Here is a 16,771-nt window from a genome sequence, read left to right as displayed (position 1 = left end):
GGTTCCTGTCTGCATCTTAAGACAACTACCTACTTTTGTAAATCCGGCCCCTGGATGCCTAAGGGTACCAGTGTCCAAAGCATCTAAATAACTTAGGGGCCTACATCCTATTTTCAAAAGAAACTTAAGTCCAGTTAACACCCAATGGTTCTTAATTGCACGAATTCAGCTCTGAAGCAGAACTTGGTGGAAAACAGATTTCCTGTTCTCTGAATATTTTGAGAGTCTGAACATTTCCCCTGCTCCGAATTGGGATGAAAATCAAAGTCTTGACCAATTTTCCTGCACCGTGAACATTTTCAACAAATGGGCGTTTTTGGCCAAAAGCATTTATCAAAAATTCCCCATCAGCTCTACCTCTACATGCCTAAGTCACTTAGACACTCAACATTTTTAGTCAAAGCACCTAAATCCCTCTGGATCTTTTTGAATATCCCGGCCTGTATTTAACAGGCAGGCTGATTGCATGGCCAGCTGCTACTGCTCTCACACACCGATACACATGTGTCCCGATAGGGGAATTTACACGAGTTATATTTAGCTCTGGGTAGTGGCAGAAGTCCTTCCGAGTTGTCAGAAAGCCCATCTTGCTCATATAAATCTCACCATGCGTCTAAGTGAGCCCTGTCACTTCTCATTTACTGGGAGATCTACAGGCATCTTTTTGAAGAGATATAGAAATTGATTTGTTCTTTTGCTATTTTGCTGATTAGGGTTTAAAAATTCCCTCATACTGAATACTTTAGGCTATTGCTTAGTCAACGCAAGAGAGCAACAAACTGCAAGGCTGGAGAGTCTGAGGGGTGGGCCTGGGGCTCAGACCATCTGGGTGCTATTTCTAGCTGTACCACAGGCTCCTTGGACAAGTCACTTAAGGTCAAATTTTCAAAAATGACTAAGTCCCCTTTTCAAAAGTAGCTCAGGCATTGAGAACCAAATCCTCAAAAATATTTAGGTGCCTAACTCTCATTGATTGCCATAGGAGTTAGGTACCTTAATAGTCATTGAAAGTCAACACAAGTCATGTTTGAAAATGAGATATAGGTTCCTAAATCATGTAAGTGCTTTTGAAAATTTTACCCTTACGCTCAAATAAATTTGTTAGTATCTAAGGTGCCACAAGGACTCCTTGTTCTTTTTGCTGATACAGACTAACACGGCTACCACTCTGAAACCTGTCTACATTTAATGTCAGCGCTGAACTCCTTTAAGCATCACAAAAAACTCTTGTGTTCTGGTTCAAATCTGGAGTGATTCCAGACTGACACCTGCATAAATGGGATTTGAGTCCACTCCTGCTAAGTCTCCATTTCTATAAGGCCTTATTTTCAAATGAACTTGGAAAGCCTTTACAGTCTTTAAAGGGACTAATTCTCATGTACGTTTTTCATCAGCATGACCACACCATTGAAACGCAGCCACCTCTGGGGTGAGGTGCAGCAATAGTATAAAAGCCACACAGCAAACAATACACATCATTTTAGGGTCAGAATTAAAGAGGAGAGCCAAGTACCACTGACATGCAGGGATGCAACTAGGAATTGAAATTAACACTTGTTTCATACCTGGAGCTACAGTGCTAAGGTACTATGCTAGATAGATAGATAGATAGATAGATAGATAGATAGATAGATAGATAGATAGATAGGAATGTGTAGAGCGACAGAAAGATAAAGGTGTATGGGAACAGACAGATGCCTACCACCAGTGATCTGGGCTCGCACTACATGGCATGGGAACGCTCCCCCAGTGCACACGGACTCAGGTCTGCCACATTCAGGCTGCCGAGCTCCCACTTCCACTGATCTTGTGCTCTGCAAACCTTGCCGATCCAAAAGGCCAGGTTCTTCCCCCCCATTCTGCTGCCATGGCAGGAGGCTGAGTGCTGTACCCACTGTCAGCAGTATTTGCGATGGGGGAAGTCACATGTTAATGGGGTGGTGGATAAATCCCACCCGGCACCGTTTATCATCGAGTGACAACTCCAGGCCTTTTAAAAGTAGAAATAAAATGGGATCTTTGAGGTCAGGGATAAATAAGGGAGCTGTTACGGCTGGCAATGAGGAGGCCCCGGAGCGGGCAGGGCTGGGCGGGGGTTGTTTGTTTTCCTGGGTCATTAATTTTCCCTTCATTTCATTCTCTGCTTCAGGCTCCCAGCGCCACCACCTTGGGCTGTGACTTTGTGAAACGGCTGCTAAGCAGGGCTTGCTGGGTGACCCAGGCCGTGCTGGTGAGTGGAGTGGACTCAGTAGGGGGCGCTCTAAGCTTGGGGTCAGCACCAGCCTCGATGCCCCAGTGGCGTGGGGGGTCGGGAAAGGGCACTCCTCTGCTCATGGGCAGTGCCGATCCCAGCAGCCCAGCGTGGTGCTAGGGTGCAGTGTGCTGGAGGGAGCGGGGCTGGGGGCTCAGAAGCGAGTGCTGCCCTCAGGTCCCCCCATTCGAGACGCTGTGCTGCAGGAAAGGGGGTGCGGGGCTCAGAGAGAGCACTCGCGGAGCTAGTGTTAGCCCTGGAGTCACATTAAAGTCTCCCACCTTAAATTCCCACCATCACATTCAGTTGGACACAACGTTATTCTCTTCCTGTGCTAAGCTGTTGTGTAGTGTTGCTCTGTACTGTTAAGCAGCCCCTGTGTTCCCTCCCTAGAGGCAGCTGCATCTCAGCACTGGGTGAAGGATCCCTGTGAAAATCAAGTGAAGTGACAGGGCATGTAACATACTGGGCATGGAAGAGGGACAGACAGGCTCTGTGTGTGTGTGTGCATGCATATGTGCGTAACCGACCCCGGTCCCTTCCATGCGGACTCTGGCTGCTGTGCAGGCAGGCGTGAATGGCCAAGCTGTCTCTGCCCAAGCAGAACCCCATCCTCACTCATGTCCTGGCAGAGAGGGAGTCTGTGGGCACCATGTCAAACCCAAGTCTGACCGCGGACTAGAGAAACCTTGAGGGAGCCCTGGGTCTGGGCAGGTTGCAGAGAGAGAGAGAGAGTGTGTGTGTGTGTGTGACAATCTGCTAAGCGGGTCTTCCTTCTTTAAGCCACTTTTATATGATCATAGCAATGTAGGGCTGTAAGGGACCTGGAGAGGTCAGCTAGTCCGGCCCCCTATGCTGAGGCAGGGCCAATAAACCTCCACCGTCTCTGAAAGGTGTTTGTCCAGCCTGTTCTTGAAACTCTCCAGTGATGGGGAATCCAACCTCCCCTGGAAGGCCATTCCAGAGCTGCACTACCCTTTGAGTCCAAAAGTTCTGTCTCACATCTGACCTAACTCTCCCTTGCTGCAGATCAAGCCCATTATGGCTTGTCCTGACTTCAGTGGCTATGAATGGTGAAGTTTAGAATGGGAATCCATCCCTCCACCCACCCCATACACACCCTAGCTCAGGGCCCCCATTGTGCTGGGCACTGCACAGACACTTAAGCGTGGCTTTAACTCTGCCAGTCTACTTAAAGCGGTGTGAGGGGTCCCCCTAGTGTGGACGTGGTTTAGGGTGACCAGACAGCAAATGTGAAAAATCGGGATGGGGGTGGGGGGTAATAGGAGCCTACATAAGAAAAAGACCCAAAAATCGTGACTGTCCCAATAAAATCGGGACATCTGGTCACCCCAACATGGTTAGACCGGGACAAATGTGCTTTATCCCAATCTAGCTATGCTCAGAAGGGAAGGGAAGGGGAGCAAGCTGTACTAGTATAACAACAATCCCTAGCTCTTCTATGGTGCTTTCCCCAGCAGATCTCCCAGTGCTTTACCCAGGGAGGTCAGGGTCTCCAGCGCTCTAACTGCTAGGCACTACTGCTGTTTAAGGCACTTTTATACCTGTATAACTGCATCCAATCTCATGCCGCTATAACTAGCTCGGTAAAGAACCTGCCCCTCACACCCGACGGAGTTCTACTAGGACACAGACTATGCAGACCAGCCTGCCCCAAAGAGCTCATTATGTAAACAGACAAAAGCAGGAGGGGAAACTGAGGCACAGAATGGGTCAGGGACTTGTCCACAGTCAGGAACTGAACCCAGGAACCCGGGGTCTCAGTGCAGCACCAGAGACGGGTGCTCTCAATCTCCCTCGCTGCACACTTCGACACGTGTCAGTAATTCAAAGAAATTCAATATTGATTTTTTGGTCCTCCCAACAAAAATTCCAGCGCAAAGGTTTGAATTTCACACTCACCACCACCGCCTCCAAGCAGGGAGCTGTTAGCTGCAAAGAGACAGAAAGATCCCAAGTTATTAAAAGGACACTGGCTAGAGAGACATTATCACACACAGCCTTAGGCATGGCATGGAGATTTCTGAGCACATGGCTGTGGCAGGCCCCTTGTACACCTGAGGGAAGGTCTTAAAGCCAATGAAACAGAGAGAGGGGACAGGAGTCAGGACTCCTGGGTTCTCTCCCCAGCTCGAGGAGAGGAGTGGGGGGTCTAGCTTTAGTGGGTTAGAGCAGGGTGTTGAAGTCAGGACTCCTGTGTTCCCTCCCCCACCTGGGAGAGGAGCAGGGGGTCTGAGGGGTTAGACAGCAGGGTGGCCTGGGAGTTGAGACTCCTGGGTTCTATTCCTGGCTGCGGGTGGGTAGTGGGGGGCTGAAAGCCAGGACGCCTGGGTTCTCTGCCTGGCTTGTGGTGTGACAGGGGGTCAGGACTGCAGAATGCTTTAGATTTCCAAGATGCTTTACAAACACGACCCAATTAATCATGGGCACTACTCTGGGGCCACTTTGCATTACAGGAGAACTCTGTTTACCTGTTCCTATAAAGATGGGGAGGACGGGGCTGGTAATGAGGAAAGATGCCCCTTTGCAGCTCCAGGGCACTCAGGACAATTTTTCCCCCAGGGAGCCCTTTCCCCTTCCAAGCCGTGGGGCAGGGGAAATGCACATGGGCCTGGCTGTGATAACTGCCCTATGATAATCTTTCCATGGCCCCTGGTCCCCTCCACTTGGAGTTGCACAGATGCCAATCAAAGAAGGCAGGTCAGCAGTTTTCCCTGCTGACAGATGGGGAAACTGAGGCACAGAGAGCGATAGGTGGCTGGGGACAGAACCCAGGAGTTCTGACTCCCAGCCCTTCCTGCATAACCTATTAGATCCTGCTCCCCTCCCAGAGCTGAGGCTAGAACCCTAGCACCCCCTGCTCTAACTTCTAGATCCCACTGCCCTGCCCCAGCTGTTGCAGACATTCTCTGGGTCTCCTGGCTATAGCCATGGCACTATGGGGCTCCGGGCTTGACTACAGGAGCCAGACAGGCTTTCAATGTGAGAGGGGGTGTTTCCAAGGTGACAGGAGTCTGATAACGATGCTCCCGTTACCAAGGTAACTCCCCGGTAACAGGTGCTAAACCATCAGCAAATTGCCAGGGCATGAATGAGAAGCGGAAATCTATCTGTTTCCAACCCCAGCTAGGGAGAGGCTAGCTTTGACTGATCCTCTCTAATGAGGCCTGGGCTCTGATGAGCTTTACAAACAGCTCAACAATAACAAGTCTGGCACTGAGATGCGGTGGGGTGAGGTCAGGGGGCTGTTTATATAGGGATGCCTTGTCCTATGCTGAGAAGCAACTGCCTCTGGAGTGGAAGTTGTTTACAAAGAGATCCCTGGCCCCACACTGAGATGCAGCCACGTCTGGGGCAGGGCGCGGGGGCTGTTTATACACTTTCCACCCACACTCATCCATTAGAGTTTTTCTTCAGTTTTCTGACCCCTTTGGCTAATGTAGGGTTCCTGTTCTCCACTCATCTACCCAGGGTGTAACTGCACTTCCGTCTCCAGATTGTCTCCTGATTTACACCAGTCTGAGCACAATCAAACCAGATGGAGTGACACCTGATTCCCACCCATGTAAGCAGAACTTAGTGTGGTGGGGTTACTCCAGATTCCCACCCGTGTGAGCAGAACTGAGTGTGGTGGAGTTACTCCAGATTCCCACCTGTGTGAGCAGAACTGAGTGTGGTGGAGTTACTTCATCTGGTGGGCGCCAGACGAAGGACCACTGCGGCGGTGGAGCACCCGCCGAAATGCCGCCGAATTTCGGTGGCAATGCCTCTCGATGACGCCGCTTGCCATTGACAAGTGACGTAATTGAGAGGCATCCCCGCCGAAATTCGGGAGCGACGCCTCTCGATGACATCACTTGTTGGCGACAAGCGTTGTCATCGAGAGGCGTCCCCGCCGAAATGCTGCTGAAATTCGGCAGCATTTTGGCAGATGCTTTCCTGGGGTCCAGGATGTGGGCGCATTAAGATGCCCCCGTGGGCGCCATGGCGCCAGGGGGCACCGCGTTGGGGACCACTGCCCTAACCCCTCTGTCAGACATCCAGAGAGCCCATCTCCCAGATGAGTCTGCCCCTAATGCCAGCAAGGGCCAATCTGCCCACCAACATTTAATCTTGTACTTGGCGCGGTTTACCCCCATCCTGGACACCTGCCCCTTCTGCGGCGTGAGGGAGACCCTGGCGCATGTTTACTTGGAGTGCGCCAGGTTGCAGCCCCTATTCTGGCTCCTCACAAATATTTTGTTATGCTTCTGGCTGTACTTTCCCCCTCACCTCCTTATCTAAGCACTTCCTATCCGTGGCCCCACAAAGCCACGGGACCTCCTGGTCAACATCCTCCTGGCCCTGGCTAAAATGGCCATCTACACAACCAGGGAGAGGAGGCTTGCTGATAGAGTCTCCTGTGACCGTGGGGCCTATTTCCGATCCTCCGTCCGCTCAAGCATCTGGGCAGAGTTCCTCTGGGCGGCGTCCGCTGGCTCCCGTGACACCTTCGAGGAGCAGTGGGTGCTGTCCGGGGTTCTCTGCTCGGTGTCCCCATCAGGTTCCCTTTGTTTGACCGTTTGACCTCACTCCCACCCCTGTTATCTCATTAGTTGTCCCCTGGAATTATTTGGTTTCCAGGCCCTATGGATCCTCCCCTTAGGCTAAGGGGATGGGGTCCTTTAGCAGTGGGTGGGCTCTGCCCACCCACTTCCTGGCTCCCAATAGGAACATTTAATATATCAGCTCCCCCGTCACCCCAAACCCAGTATTAGAAATGAATGGATCCTGTCAGTCTTTCCCCATCCCCGCCACGCTTGGATGCATGGGGACCACCCTGTGTAGAACTCTCTGAACCCATCCAGGGGCGGGCAGGGGAGGGCTGCTAGGGGGCAGTGTCTCCCATCTGTATCAGGTTTCCTATGGCGGAGCAATCAAATCCTCTGGTTATATTCCTGGCATGGAGGTTTTACCTGCCCTCCTTTCCTCCCTGGCAGCGAGAAGCTGTTTGGAGAAGGAGCAGCATTTTGGGAATGTTCAGGGACAGGTGAAGTGTTCAGAGTGACTCAGTAAGGGGTGCTCTCCCCCCGAGTCAGTGCTGACCCCAGTTCCCCAGTGCAGCACTAGGGGGTGCTATGCTGCAGGGAGCAGGGTGGGAGGCTCAGTAAGGGGTGCTCTTCCCTAGCAGGCAGTGCCGGCTCCAGTGCCCCAGCATGGTACTGGCCAGTGTTGTGCTGCAGGGAGTGGGGTGGAGGGCTCAGTAGGGGGTGCTCTTTTCTCTAAATCAGCAAGATTGTCTCTTAGTATGTGTCTGTGTTATGCCTGGCACAATGGGGATCCTGATCTTGGCCAAGGCCTCTGTAGTCCCTGGCACGACTGATACTGGATTCTTCACTGCATTTCTTAAATTGTTATATAACCATGTTAAACGACTCCCCACCCCAGAGGTGGCTGCATCTAAGCACCAGGCAAGGGATCTCTGTATAAATAGTCCTCATACCGCTCCCCGGAGGAGGTCACTCTCAACACTGGGTGAGGGTTCCCTGTATAAACAGCCACTGTGCCCCTCTCCAGAAGCAAATAATGTGGTGAAATATGGTGGCAGATTTGGGATAAAAGGACAGAGGAATAATCTGATATTTCAGAGGTGAGTCACCTCAGTGAGAATCTGAGAGTGTTCTCATACCTCAGAACCTGCTCTTCCTCAATCAAACCTGCTCCTCTGGGGGTGTGTGTGTGTGTGTGAATGCCTTGTCTGAAATTCACTATTATTGAGGGCCGCGCTTCACAGTGAAAAAAAAAGATCAGCTGAGATTGCAGGAAAAGGTGGCTTTCAACTCTCTCTCCTTGCCAAATCCACCTGTGAACTGAGCAGAGCTGTCAGATGGTCCCAGTGCTGCGTGGGCTGGCTGGGCCAGACTGACAGGTTCAAACACTGCTTAGCAAACCACACCCAGGCCAGTCTCCTGGGACTGGACAGCGGCTAGAAATGGAGCTGGGGGGATTAGGAACTGATTGATTTTGGGGACAGGGCAGAATGTGTGTAAGTGTGAGTCGGTGTGCACAGGAGGGTGGGTGTATAAAGGTTAGAGGTGTGTGTGTGTGGAGTGGGAATGTGTGTGTATAGGGAATCTAGGGATAGATAGATAGATAGATGGGGTAATGGGGTGTATGGGGATGGACAGATAGACAGATAGGGTGTATGGAGATAGACATGTACGGGGATAGATAGATAGATGGGGCAAAGGGGTGTATGGGGATAGATAGATAGATGGGGTGATGGGGTGTATGAGAATAGATAGATAGATGGGGCGATGGGGTGTATGGGGATGGATAGATAGATAGATGGGGCGATGGGGTGTATGGGGATAGATGGATAGACAGATGGGGTGTATGGGGATGGATGGATAGATAGATAGATAGATGGGGTGTATGAAGATAGATAGATGCGTATGGGGATAGACAGATAGATGGGGCGATGGAGTGTATGCGGATAGATAGATAGACAGATAGATAGATGGGCAGATGAGGTGTATGGGGATAGATAGATAGATAGATAGATAGATAGATAGATAGATAGATAGATAGATAGATGGGGTGTATGGAGATAGATGCGTATGGGGATAGATAGATAGATGGGGCAAAGGAGTGTATGGGATAGATAGATAAATAGATGGGATGTATGGGGATAGATAGATAGATAGATGGGGTGTATGGAGATAGATAGATGCGTTTGGGGATAGATAGATAGATAGCTGGGGCAAAGGCGTGTATGGGGATAGATAGAAGAGGTGTATGGGGATAGATAGATAGAGTATGGGGATAGAACAGGCTCTGCATTGATTCAAGGTGTACCATTCTCCACAGTTCCTGAATAGTATAAACAGCTCCCTGCCCTGCCCCAGAGGTGGCTGCATCACAGCACTCGGCGAGGGAACCCTGTATAAACAACCCCACGGTCTGCCCTAGAGGCAACTGCATCTTGGAGCTGGGTGAGGAGTTGCTGTAAACACAGCTCAGAGCACGGAGAAAGATGCTCTCTCCCTTTCTGTTCGCTGACAGTTTCCTGCTCGGGGAGTAATTAATTCTGGTGCCACAAAGCCCAGCAAGCTGCTGTTGAATTTGCCGTGTTAATGTGAAGAGCTAATGAAGACAGAATGCCCGTGGGGATCCTAAAGCACTGAGACCAAGGGGAGCAGAAAGGCCTGGGCAGGGCGGATGCACTGGCCACCTTGCCAGCACCCTGATCCCCTCCCCAGCCTGTGTTCCACCATGGGGTGTCTCTGTGCCAGTGCTGGGCAAAGCCCCGGGGGCTCTTAAGGGACCCCAGCATCCTGCTACCAGTCCTCCTCCCCTCATTCCTCTCCCCCTTTGTTAATTAACACAGCCGCAGCTGAGCTGGCTGGCGTTCAGAGGCAGAGCTGAGCCAAATGATCTGGCCAGGTTTCAGGAGCTGGGAGCAGCAGTGGTGCAGCGAGCAGGGGGTGCTGCCACGTAGGCTGGGCTGGGCTGGGCATCCCACACTGTCTGGACCCTAGTAGGGACTGTTCCTAGTCACACAGCTGGTCACAGCAGAGCTGCAAACACAACCCAGGAGTCCTGAGTCCCAGTTCAGTCCCTTGATTGACCTTCATGCTGTGGGGGTGATTTCTTTTGCCCGGTGGCCATTTGCACCAGTTCTATGCAGGTGTGATGCAATCAGAGGAGTGAGGATTGCACAGCTACTTTGCACTAGAGTGAATGGCTGCACGAGCGGCAGGGCAATGGGGAACTGGGCTCACGGTGCAGATAAATGGCAAGTCAGGCTCACAAGGATTCAAGACAAGGTTGATTAAGGACTAGGTGACAGGACTCCTGGGTGCTATTCCCAGTCAGGTTGGGGTCTGTGACGCACCTGGTGCAACGGGGCCCTGATCTCGGTCAGGGTCTGTGCAGCACCTGGCACAATGGGGCCCTGATCTCGGTTGGGGTCTGTGCCGCACCTGGCACAATGGGGCCCTGAACTCTGTCAGGGTCTGTGCCGCGCCTGGCACAATGGGGCCCTGAACTCTGTCAGGGTCTGTGCCGCTCCTGGCACAATGGGGTCCTGATCTCGATCGGGATCTGTGCTGTGCCTGGCACAATGGGGCCCTGATCTCGATCGGGGTCTGTGCCGCACCTGGCACAGTGGGGCCCTGATCTCAGTTGGAGTCTGTGCCACGCCTGGCACAATGGGACCCTGATCTCGGACGGGGTCTGTTCCGCGCCTGGCACAATGGGGCCCTGATCTCGATCAGGGTCTGTGCCATGCCTGGCACACTGGGGGCCCTGATCTCGGAGGGGGTCTGTTCCGCGCCTGGCACAATGGGGCCCTGATCTCGATCAGGGTCTGTGCCACGCCTGGCACACTGGGGGCCCTGATCTTGGTCAGGGTCTGTGCAGCGCCTGGCACAATGGGGGCCTGATATCTGTCAGGGTTTGGGCAGCACCCAGCACAATGGTGCCCTGTTCTCTTGCAGGTGTGACTGTAACACAAACTAGTAATTTGCAGCCTCTGGTCCTTGCCAGCACAACAGCATCTCATTCACTCTGCCCAGAAGATTCATTCCTCCTGCCACCTTATTCTTCCCATCCCCTCCCCCTGCAACAGAAGTACCGACATCTGGCTACAAATTATCCCCCATTATTAACGAAAGAAAAGTAGAGGCAATGGGTGATTCAAAGAGACAGTGGCACAGACACCCGGGTATTTTTAGGGATTGGCTTGAATTGCAGTGCCAGGCTGCAGAGATGTCAGCCCAGCTCATAAGAATTTGGTAGCAGGCAGGGAGGGAGGACTCTGCATTAATCTGTGGTGCAGGAGCAAGCAGCAGAAACAATCCTGTGCCCCACCCCAGAGGAAATTGCATCCCAGCGCTGGGTGAAGGATCCCTGTATAGGCAGCTCCTGTGCCCCACCCCAGAGGTGGCTGCATCCCAGTGCTAGGTGAGGGGTCTCTATGCATCGGGTTATAACTGCGACTTCCCAGCACCAGCCTGTGTCTGTGCATGAAGAGGAGCTAGAGGCTGATACCTTCATGCTGCAGTGCCCCAAGACAGGAAATATCCCTGGCACTATGGGATACAGTTCCTGCTGTTATCAGGCAGCCTGACAGTATAGTGAGCTGCCTACAACAGCAGGGACAGCAATGCCTGGCCCAGTGGGTCTTCCAGCCCTATGTCCTATGAGTGCGGAAAAGGGGTGGAGCTGTACTGACACTCCCTGAACCATGTACCCTCATTTGCACTAATCCAAAATGGGGGTGAAACATCCTCACTTTCTGCCCAGTGCTGGGAATGGAACCCAGGAGTCTTGGCCCTCACCCTCTCTGCTCTAACCACTAGACATCACTTCCCTTGCAGAGCTGGGAGCCAGGTCCCTCCTCCCCTCACTCTAGTCCTGGAGTCACCCTTCTGCAAGCGCCTTCAAAGTCATATGCCAGCTGCTCCTCCACCCACCTTAATAATTGAGATGCCAGTGGCTGGGGGCTCTGCTTGATGCTGGCCAGGGCTGGGGCCAGGGCAGGGACAGCCCAGCTGTGCCCAGGTCTGAGCCTCACTGCCTTCATCCCTGCTGCTTCTTGGTCCCCAAGCGAACACATGTACCCCCAGGGCTCTCGCATAGTCACAAGCTCCCATATCCCTGGAGCAACAGGATTCCCTGGCCCGGATGATTCCCCTCACCATGGACCTCAGATCCCCAGAACAATGGGACACCTGGCCCCAGACAACATCCCAGAACCCCTGACCCTGACCCTGGCCCCAGCTGACACCCTAGGACCCTTGACCCCAGTTACCCAGTTCAAGGGGGCCCCCTGTTCCAGATGACACCCCACCCCAGGACCCCAATCCCAGATTCCCAGTACAAGGGGACCCCCAGATGACACCCCAACCCCCTCCAAACACACATATGACAGACGTTGGTCATATCATTTAATGCACCACCAGGAGGGGCTTGGATGCCACGGTGATGGGCGTGGGGTGAGAACTTCTCTGGGATACACGTGGTGCCAGCCCAGGCAGGCACCCCGGGGACCTAGCCACTGTGTTGCTGCTGCTTGCATTGGTATTCCAGGCCACCGCTGCGCTCCCTCCAAACCCCATCGCTGTGCTCCGGCTGTTCAAGGAAAACACCCGCCTTCCCCTGTCTCTTCCTTGGCATCAGGCGTTTCCGTTGCCAAGCAACAGCCTCGAGAGGCTTTTCCTGCCACTGATCAATTTCGCCAGTGGCTGGCTGGAATGGCTGGACCCAGGTGCCTGCTACCTGCGGCACCACCTGAGACCCAAGGGCTGGGAGGAAGCAGCCTGGCGCTTGCCAAAGACCCTTCCAAACCCACAGGCAGAGCCTGCATGTAAACTCCACTGAGCTGCTGCCTGTCATGGGGGGTAGGTGGATGTGGCCCTGAGACACAGTGTGCAGATGTGCCTGGAGCATGGCATGCAGCAAGACTGATATGTTGAAGGTGGCATGTGCTGAGATTAGCATGTGCCATGCACAGAGCTAAGCATGGATGAGAGAGGCATGCAGCAAGAGTGCCATGCACTGTAGATGGCATGCAGGACACAATGAGATGAGCATGCAGCACAGGTGGCACACAACGTGTCAATGGGCCGAAGCTGTATTTGCAGGCGGCGCTGTCCAAGTGTCCCCTCCCCAGTCACTCCCCGGGGCCTGGGTTTGGAACCTTGGAGCTGCCCTGGTCCTGGACTGTGGGAGAGGAGAAAATCCACTGGAGACCCATGGGTAACAGTGAGCTAGATATACACACACATTGGGCTGCTATGCACGGGGTGCTGCACAGACTCTGATCGAGATCAGGGTGCTCCCTGTGCCAGGCACAGACCCTGACTGAGACTGGGACCCTCTTGCGCCAGGTGCTGCAGAGACACTGTTTTGCTCTAGTGCAGGTAACTACACAAATTTTGTGCCCTGTGGCTGTGGGGCTTCCAACCTCCATGTTGATTTTTTATATTCATTGCTCCAACTCTGGAGAACCCAGCTCCTGCTTGCAAAAGCGGAACCCTCCAAACCTTATGCTGGCTGGGGCTGAAGGAGAATCCCTATCAGCAGTATAGGGATTATGACACACACATCAGCAGTTCGGCTTGGACCAGCAGAGGGCAGCAGGAAGGCACAAGCGCAGCTATAATCTCGCACTGGGGTGATCTACCAGTTGTAGAGCGTCACACACAAATGTCAGGAGCAGAAAGCTCCAAGATGGTTTACTTAGTGGCTCCCTGCAGCATGAGCTGTACAAAGTGGGGAGTTGGAGGCTGGAAAGTAAGGAAAGGGGGCTCTCCAAGATCACACTGATCCTGGGATGGTGGGAGCCATGGCGGGGGAGGGAAGAGGGAGTTAGTGGGAAATCTGCAGCAAAATGGAGGCTTTTTATAGAAACACTAAAATATAAATTAGGGAGGAATTATAGGAGCATAATAAGGGCCCTTCATTAGCGGAGCAGAGCCGGGTGGAAGAGGGGGAAATACACGAGCGGGGAGGGGAATAAATATGTATGTGGCTGTTCCTCATTCCTCGCAGATTCATTAGCCCAACATTGCAGGAGGAGTTTCTCTTTCCGAGCTGCAGGCTAGGGTTTACAGATCTTAAATTACAATGATTCACGCTCTGTTGTTGGATGTTGTTGTTAACGTTATGGTAGCACCTATAGGGCCTGACTGAGATCAGGGCCTCCATTGTGCCAGGCGCTACCCAGACCCCAACTGAGATCAGGTCCCTGTTGTGCAGGGCGCTGCCCAGACCCTGACCGAGATCAGGCCCCCATTGTGCCAGGCGCTGCACAGACTCCAATTCCTCTTCAACCTACCAGGCTCTTAACACCACCAGAAAAGAGATACCTAGGTTGGAAAAACAGCTGTCATCTCACCTAGCACCTGAGACACACTGTCTCTGGGGCGGGATGCAGGGGCTGTTTCTACAGGGACCTCCCCCGCCCCACCCAGCACTGCGATGCAGCGGCCTCTAGGGTGGGAAGCAGTTTAACAGCGGCACACAACAGTTTAAGACAGGAAGTGAAGATTCAAGTATCAGATGAAACTACAGAGAGATTAGGAGGAGAAAGTGCCTGCTACTGCTACCCAGCGCTGCGCTGGGGCGCTGGAGCCCTGGGGCCAGCACTGACAGCTATGGGAGAGAGCCCCCTACTGAGCCGCCACTGGTCCTTACAGCAGTGCCCCCATGGACCATGCTGGGGCACTGGGGTCAGCACTGACTGGGGGCAGAGGATCCCCATTGAGTCCTCCCACCCTGCTGCTTGCAGCACAGCACCCCCTAGCATCGCACAAGGGCACTGGAACCAGCACTGACTGAGCGGACAGCACCCACTAGCATGGGGCCAGCCAGGCAAAAGAGGGCATGAGCATGGGGAAAAATGTGACTGGTACTGGTCCAAGGGTTGTGTGTCACTCTGCATGGGGACAAGAGCCAAGGAGCTTCCTGACCGGTGCGAATGTCACTGAAAGGGCTGCAACCCAGAGTCAGGCCGGTCCAGTAATTAGTGTCCACAGGGGAAGGTTGGCACAGAGGCCCCCGACTCCTCCGGAGATGCTTTGGACTGAGCTGAGACCCAACACAGTGATTTAATGCTAGGGCTAAGGAAGGGCCATCTGATGGGGAGGCAGGTGGGATACCAGGACCCTAACTGCCACGCAAGGAAAGAGGAGGTGGAGGGATGGAGCAGTGGCTCAGAGCAAATCAGTGGGAAAGATGGGAAGAGAACTCAGGCCTGACTCCCAGGCCCCACTCCCACTCGACACCCTCCCACCCCCCAGAGCTGGGGATAGAACCCAGGAGTCCTAACTGCCCCCTGCACTAACCCACTAGACACCCGCCTTCCCCATTCCCCCCCCGCCCCCGGCCCAGAGCAGAGAGAGAATCCAGGAGGGTCATTTCAGAAAACTTCAGGGGTAAGTGGAGGGCAAAGCTGCGTCAGGATATAGAGCCTCATATGTGACTATTATATCCTGCATTGGTGGGGGGAGGGAGAGGGGGATGGCATAATGGAGCATGCAGATCTGTGAAAACCTGTGGGGTGGCAACTGACCCTGCCTGGAGCCCAGCCCCCTGCTCTCACCTACTAGACCACACTCCCCTCCTGGAGCTGGGATAGAATGCAGGAGCCCTGGCTGCCAGCTGCCCTGCTTTTACCCACTAACCCCCACTCCCCTCCTGGAGCTAGGATAGAACCCAGAAGTCCTGGCTCCCAGCCCCCTGCTCTCACCCACTAGAACCCACTCCCCTCCTGAAGCTGGGATAGAACCCAGGAATCCTGGCTCCCAGCCTCCTGCCCTCACCCACTAGACCCCACTCCCCTCCTGGAGCTAGGATAGAACCCAGGAATCCTGGCTCCCAGCCCCCTGCTGTCACCCACTAGACCCCACTCCCCTCCTAGAGCTGGGATAGAACCCAGGAGTCCTGGCTCCCAGCCCCCTACTCTCACCCACTAGACCCCACTCCCTTCCTGGAGCTAGGATAGAACCCAGGAGTCCTGGCTCCCAGCCCCCTGCTCTCAACCACTAGACATCCCCCCTTAGAACATTCCAGACTATCCTTTTAGGTGCAGACTGAAAAGTGGGGGAAATACCCCTGGGGGTCCCTTCTCCATACCGCTCCCCCACATCACAGCCCTAGAGGGGAAGGGTTCACAGCCCGACGGGGAGGGGGGGGCACAACGGCCAAAGGATTTGAACAAAAAACCTCTCCCTGGGGACAAGTCCCAGGGTATTTGGTTTGCAGTCACTACTGTATTAGATGAGAGACCGATGGGGCCAGATGCACACCTGGTGTAAACCCGGGTCAATGGGGCCATGCTGATTTACACCAGCTGGGATCTGGCCCCATTGACTCCAATGGAGCGATGCTGATTTACACCAGCTGGGGATCTGGCCCCATTGACTCCAATGGAGCGATGCTGATTTACACCAGCTGGGGATCTGGCCCCACTGACTTCCAACACAGTGATGTTGATTTACACCAGCTAGGGATCTGGCCCCATTGACTCCAATGGAGCGATGCTGATTTACAGCAGCTGGGGATCTGGCCACACTGATTTCCAGTGGCATGACACTGATTTACACCAGTGGGGGATCTGGCTCAGCCCAACCCCCTCCCCCCTCCTGACGGCTGCCCTTTATGACGACGCTGCATCATTATCCCCACAGCCCCTTTTTTCAGCTCCAAAAGGCCCCGTGAACCATAAAACAGGCTTTGCTCTCTCTGGCCCCTCTGCCATTTTAGCTGCAGGGGGTGAGGGGGGGGGGTCTGCTGGAGTCCAGCTCGCAGGAAGGACCCAGGCTCTTCCTCCCGTTACACTGAGTTGCATCGCCCCGGCTAGCACAAATGCACAGAGCGCTCCAGATCTCGTCTGGCGCATCAGTGGCACAGCAAGCTCTCTCGCCTGCGCTCCCGAGCAGCGAGTGTGTGTGTGTGTCTGGGGATTGCTCTTTGCTCTCGCACACACACACACACACACACCAACGTTCA

The 16,771-nt window shown here is 53.7% G+C and overlaps 1 protein-coding gene and 1 long non-coding RNA gene across 5 annotated transcripts in view; one reads left to right on the top strand and one right to left on the bottom strand.

Annotated features, from left to right (window-relative positions):
- MACROD1 (mono-ADP ribosylhydrolase 1) overlaps positions 1-16,771 on the bottom strand; it is a 200,394-nt gene that overhangs the window by 45,293 nt on the left and 138,330 nt on the right. For 3 of the 4 annotated variants that reach the window (XM_050960535.1, XM_050960532.1, XM_050960533.1), the window contains exon 4: positions 4,175-4,204. The exons of the other annotated variant lie outside the window; for it this stretch is intronic. In XM_050960535.1, coding sequence (XP_050816492.1) covers positions 4,175-4,204 — 30 coding nt within the window. The remainder of the gene's footprint in view (positions 1-4,174; positions 4,205-16,771) is intronic. 4 annotated transcript variants of the gene reach the window in all.
- LOC127054403 (uncharacterized) lies at positions 8,513-8,854 on the top strand. Its single transcript, XR_007775239.1, has 3 exons — positions 8,513-8,538; positions 8,627-8,682; positions 8,803-8,854. It is a non-coding gene; the product is annotated as an uncharacterized LOC127054403 (long non-coding RNA).

Source organism: Gopherus flavomarginatus, chromosome 6 (genome assembly GCF_025201925.1).
Source record: "Gopherus flavomarginatus isolate rGopFla2 chromosome 6, rGopFla2.mat.asm, whole genome shotgun sequence".
In the NCBI taxonomy this organism is placed as follows: domain Eukaryota; kingdom Metazoa; phylum Chordata; order Testudines; family Testudinidae; genus Gopherus; species Gopherus flavomarginatus.
This window is presented reverse-complemented; position numbering and strand designations above follow the sequence as displayed.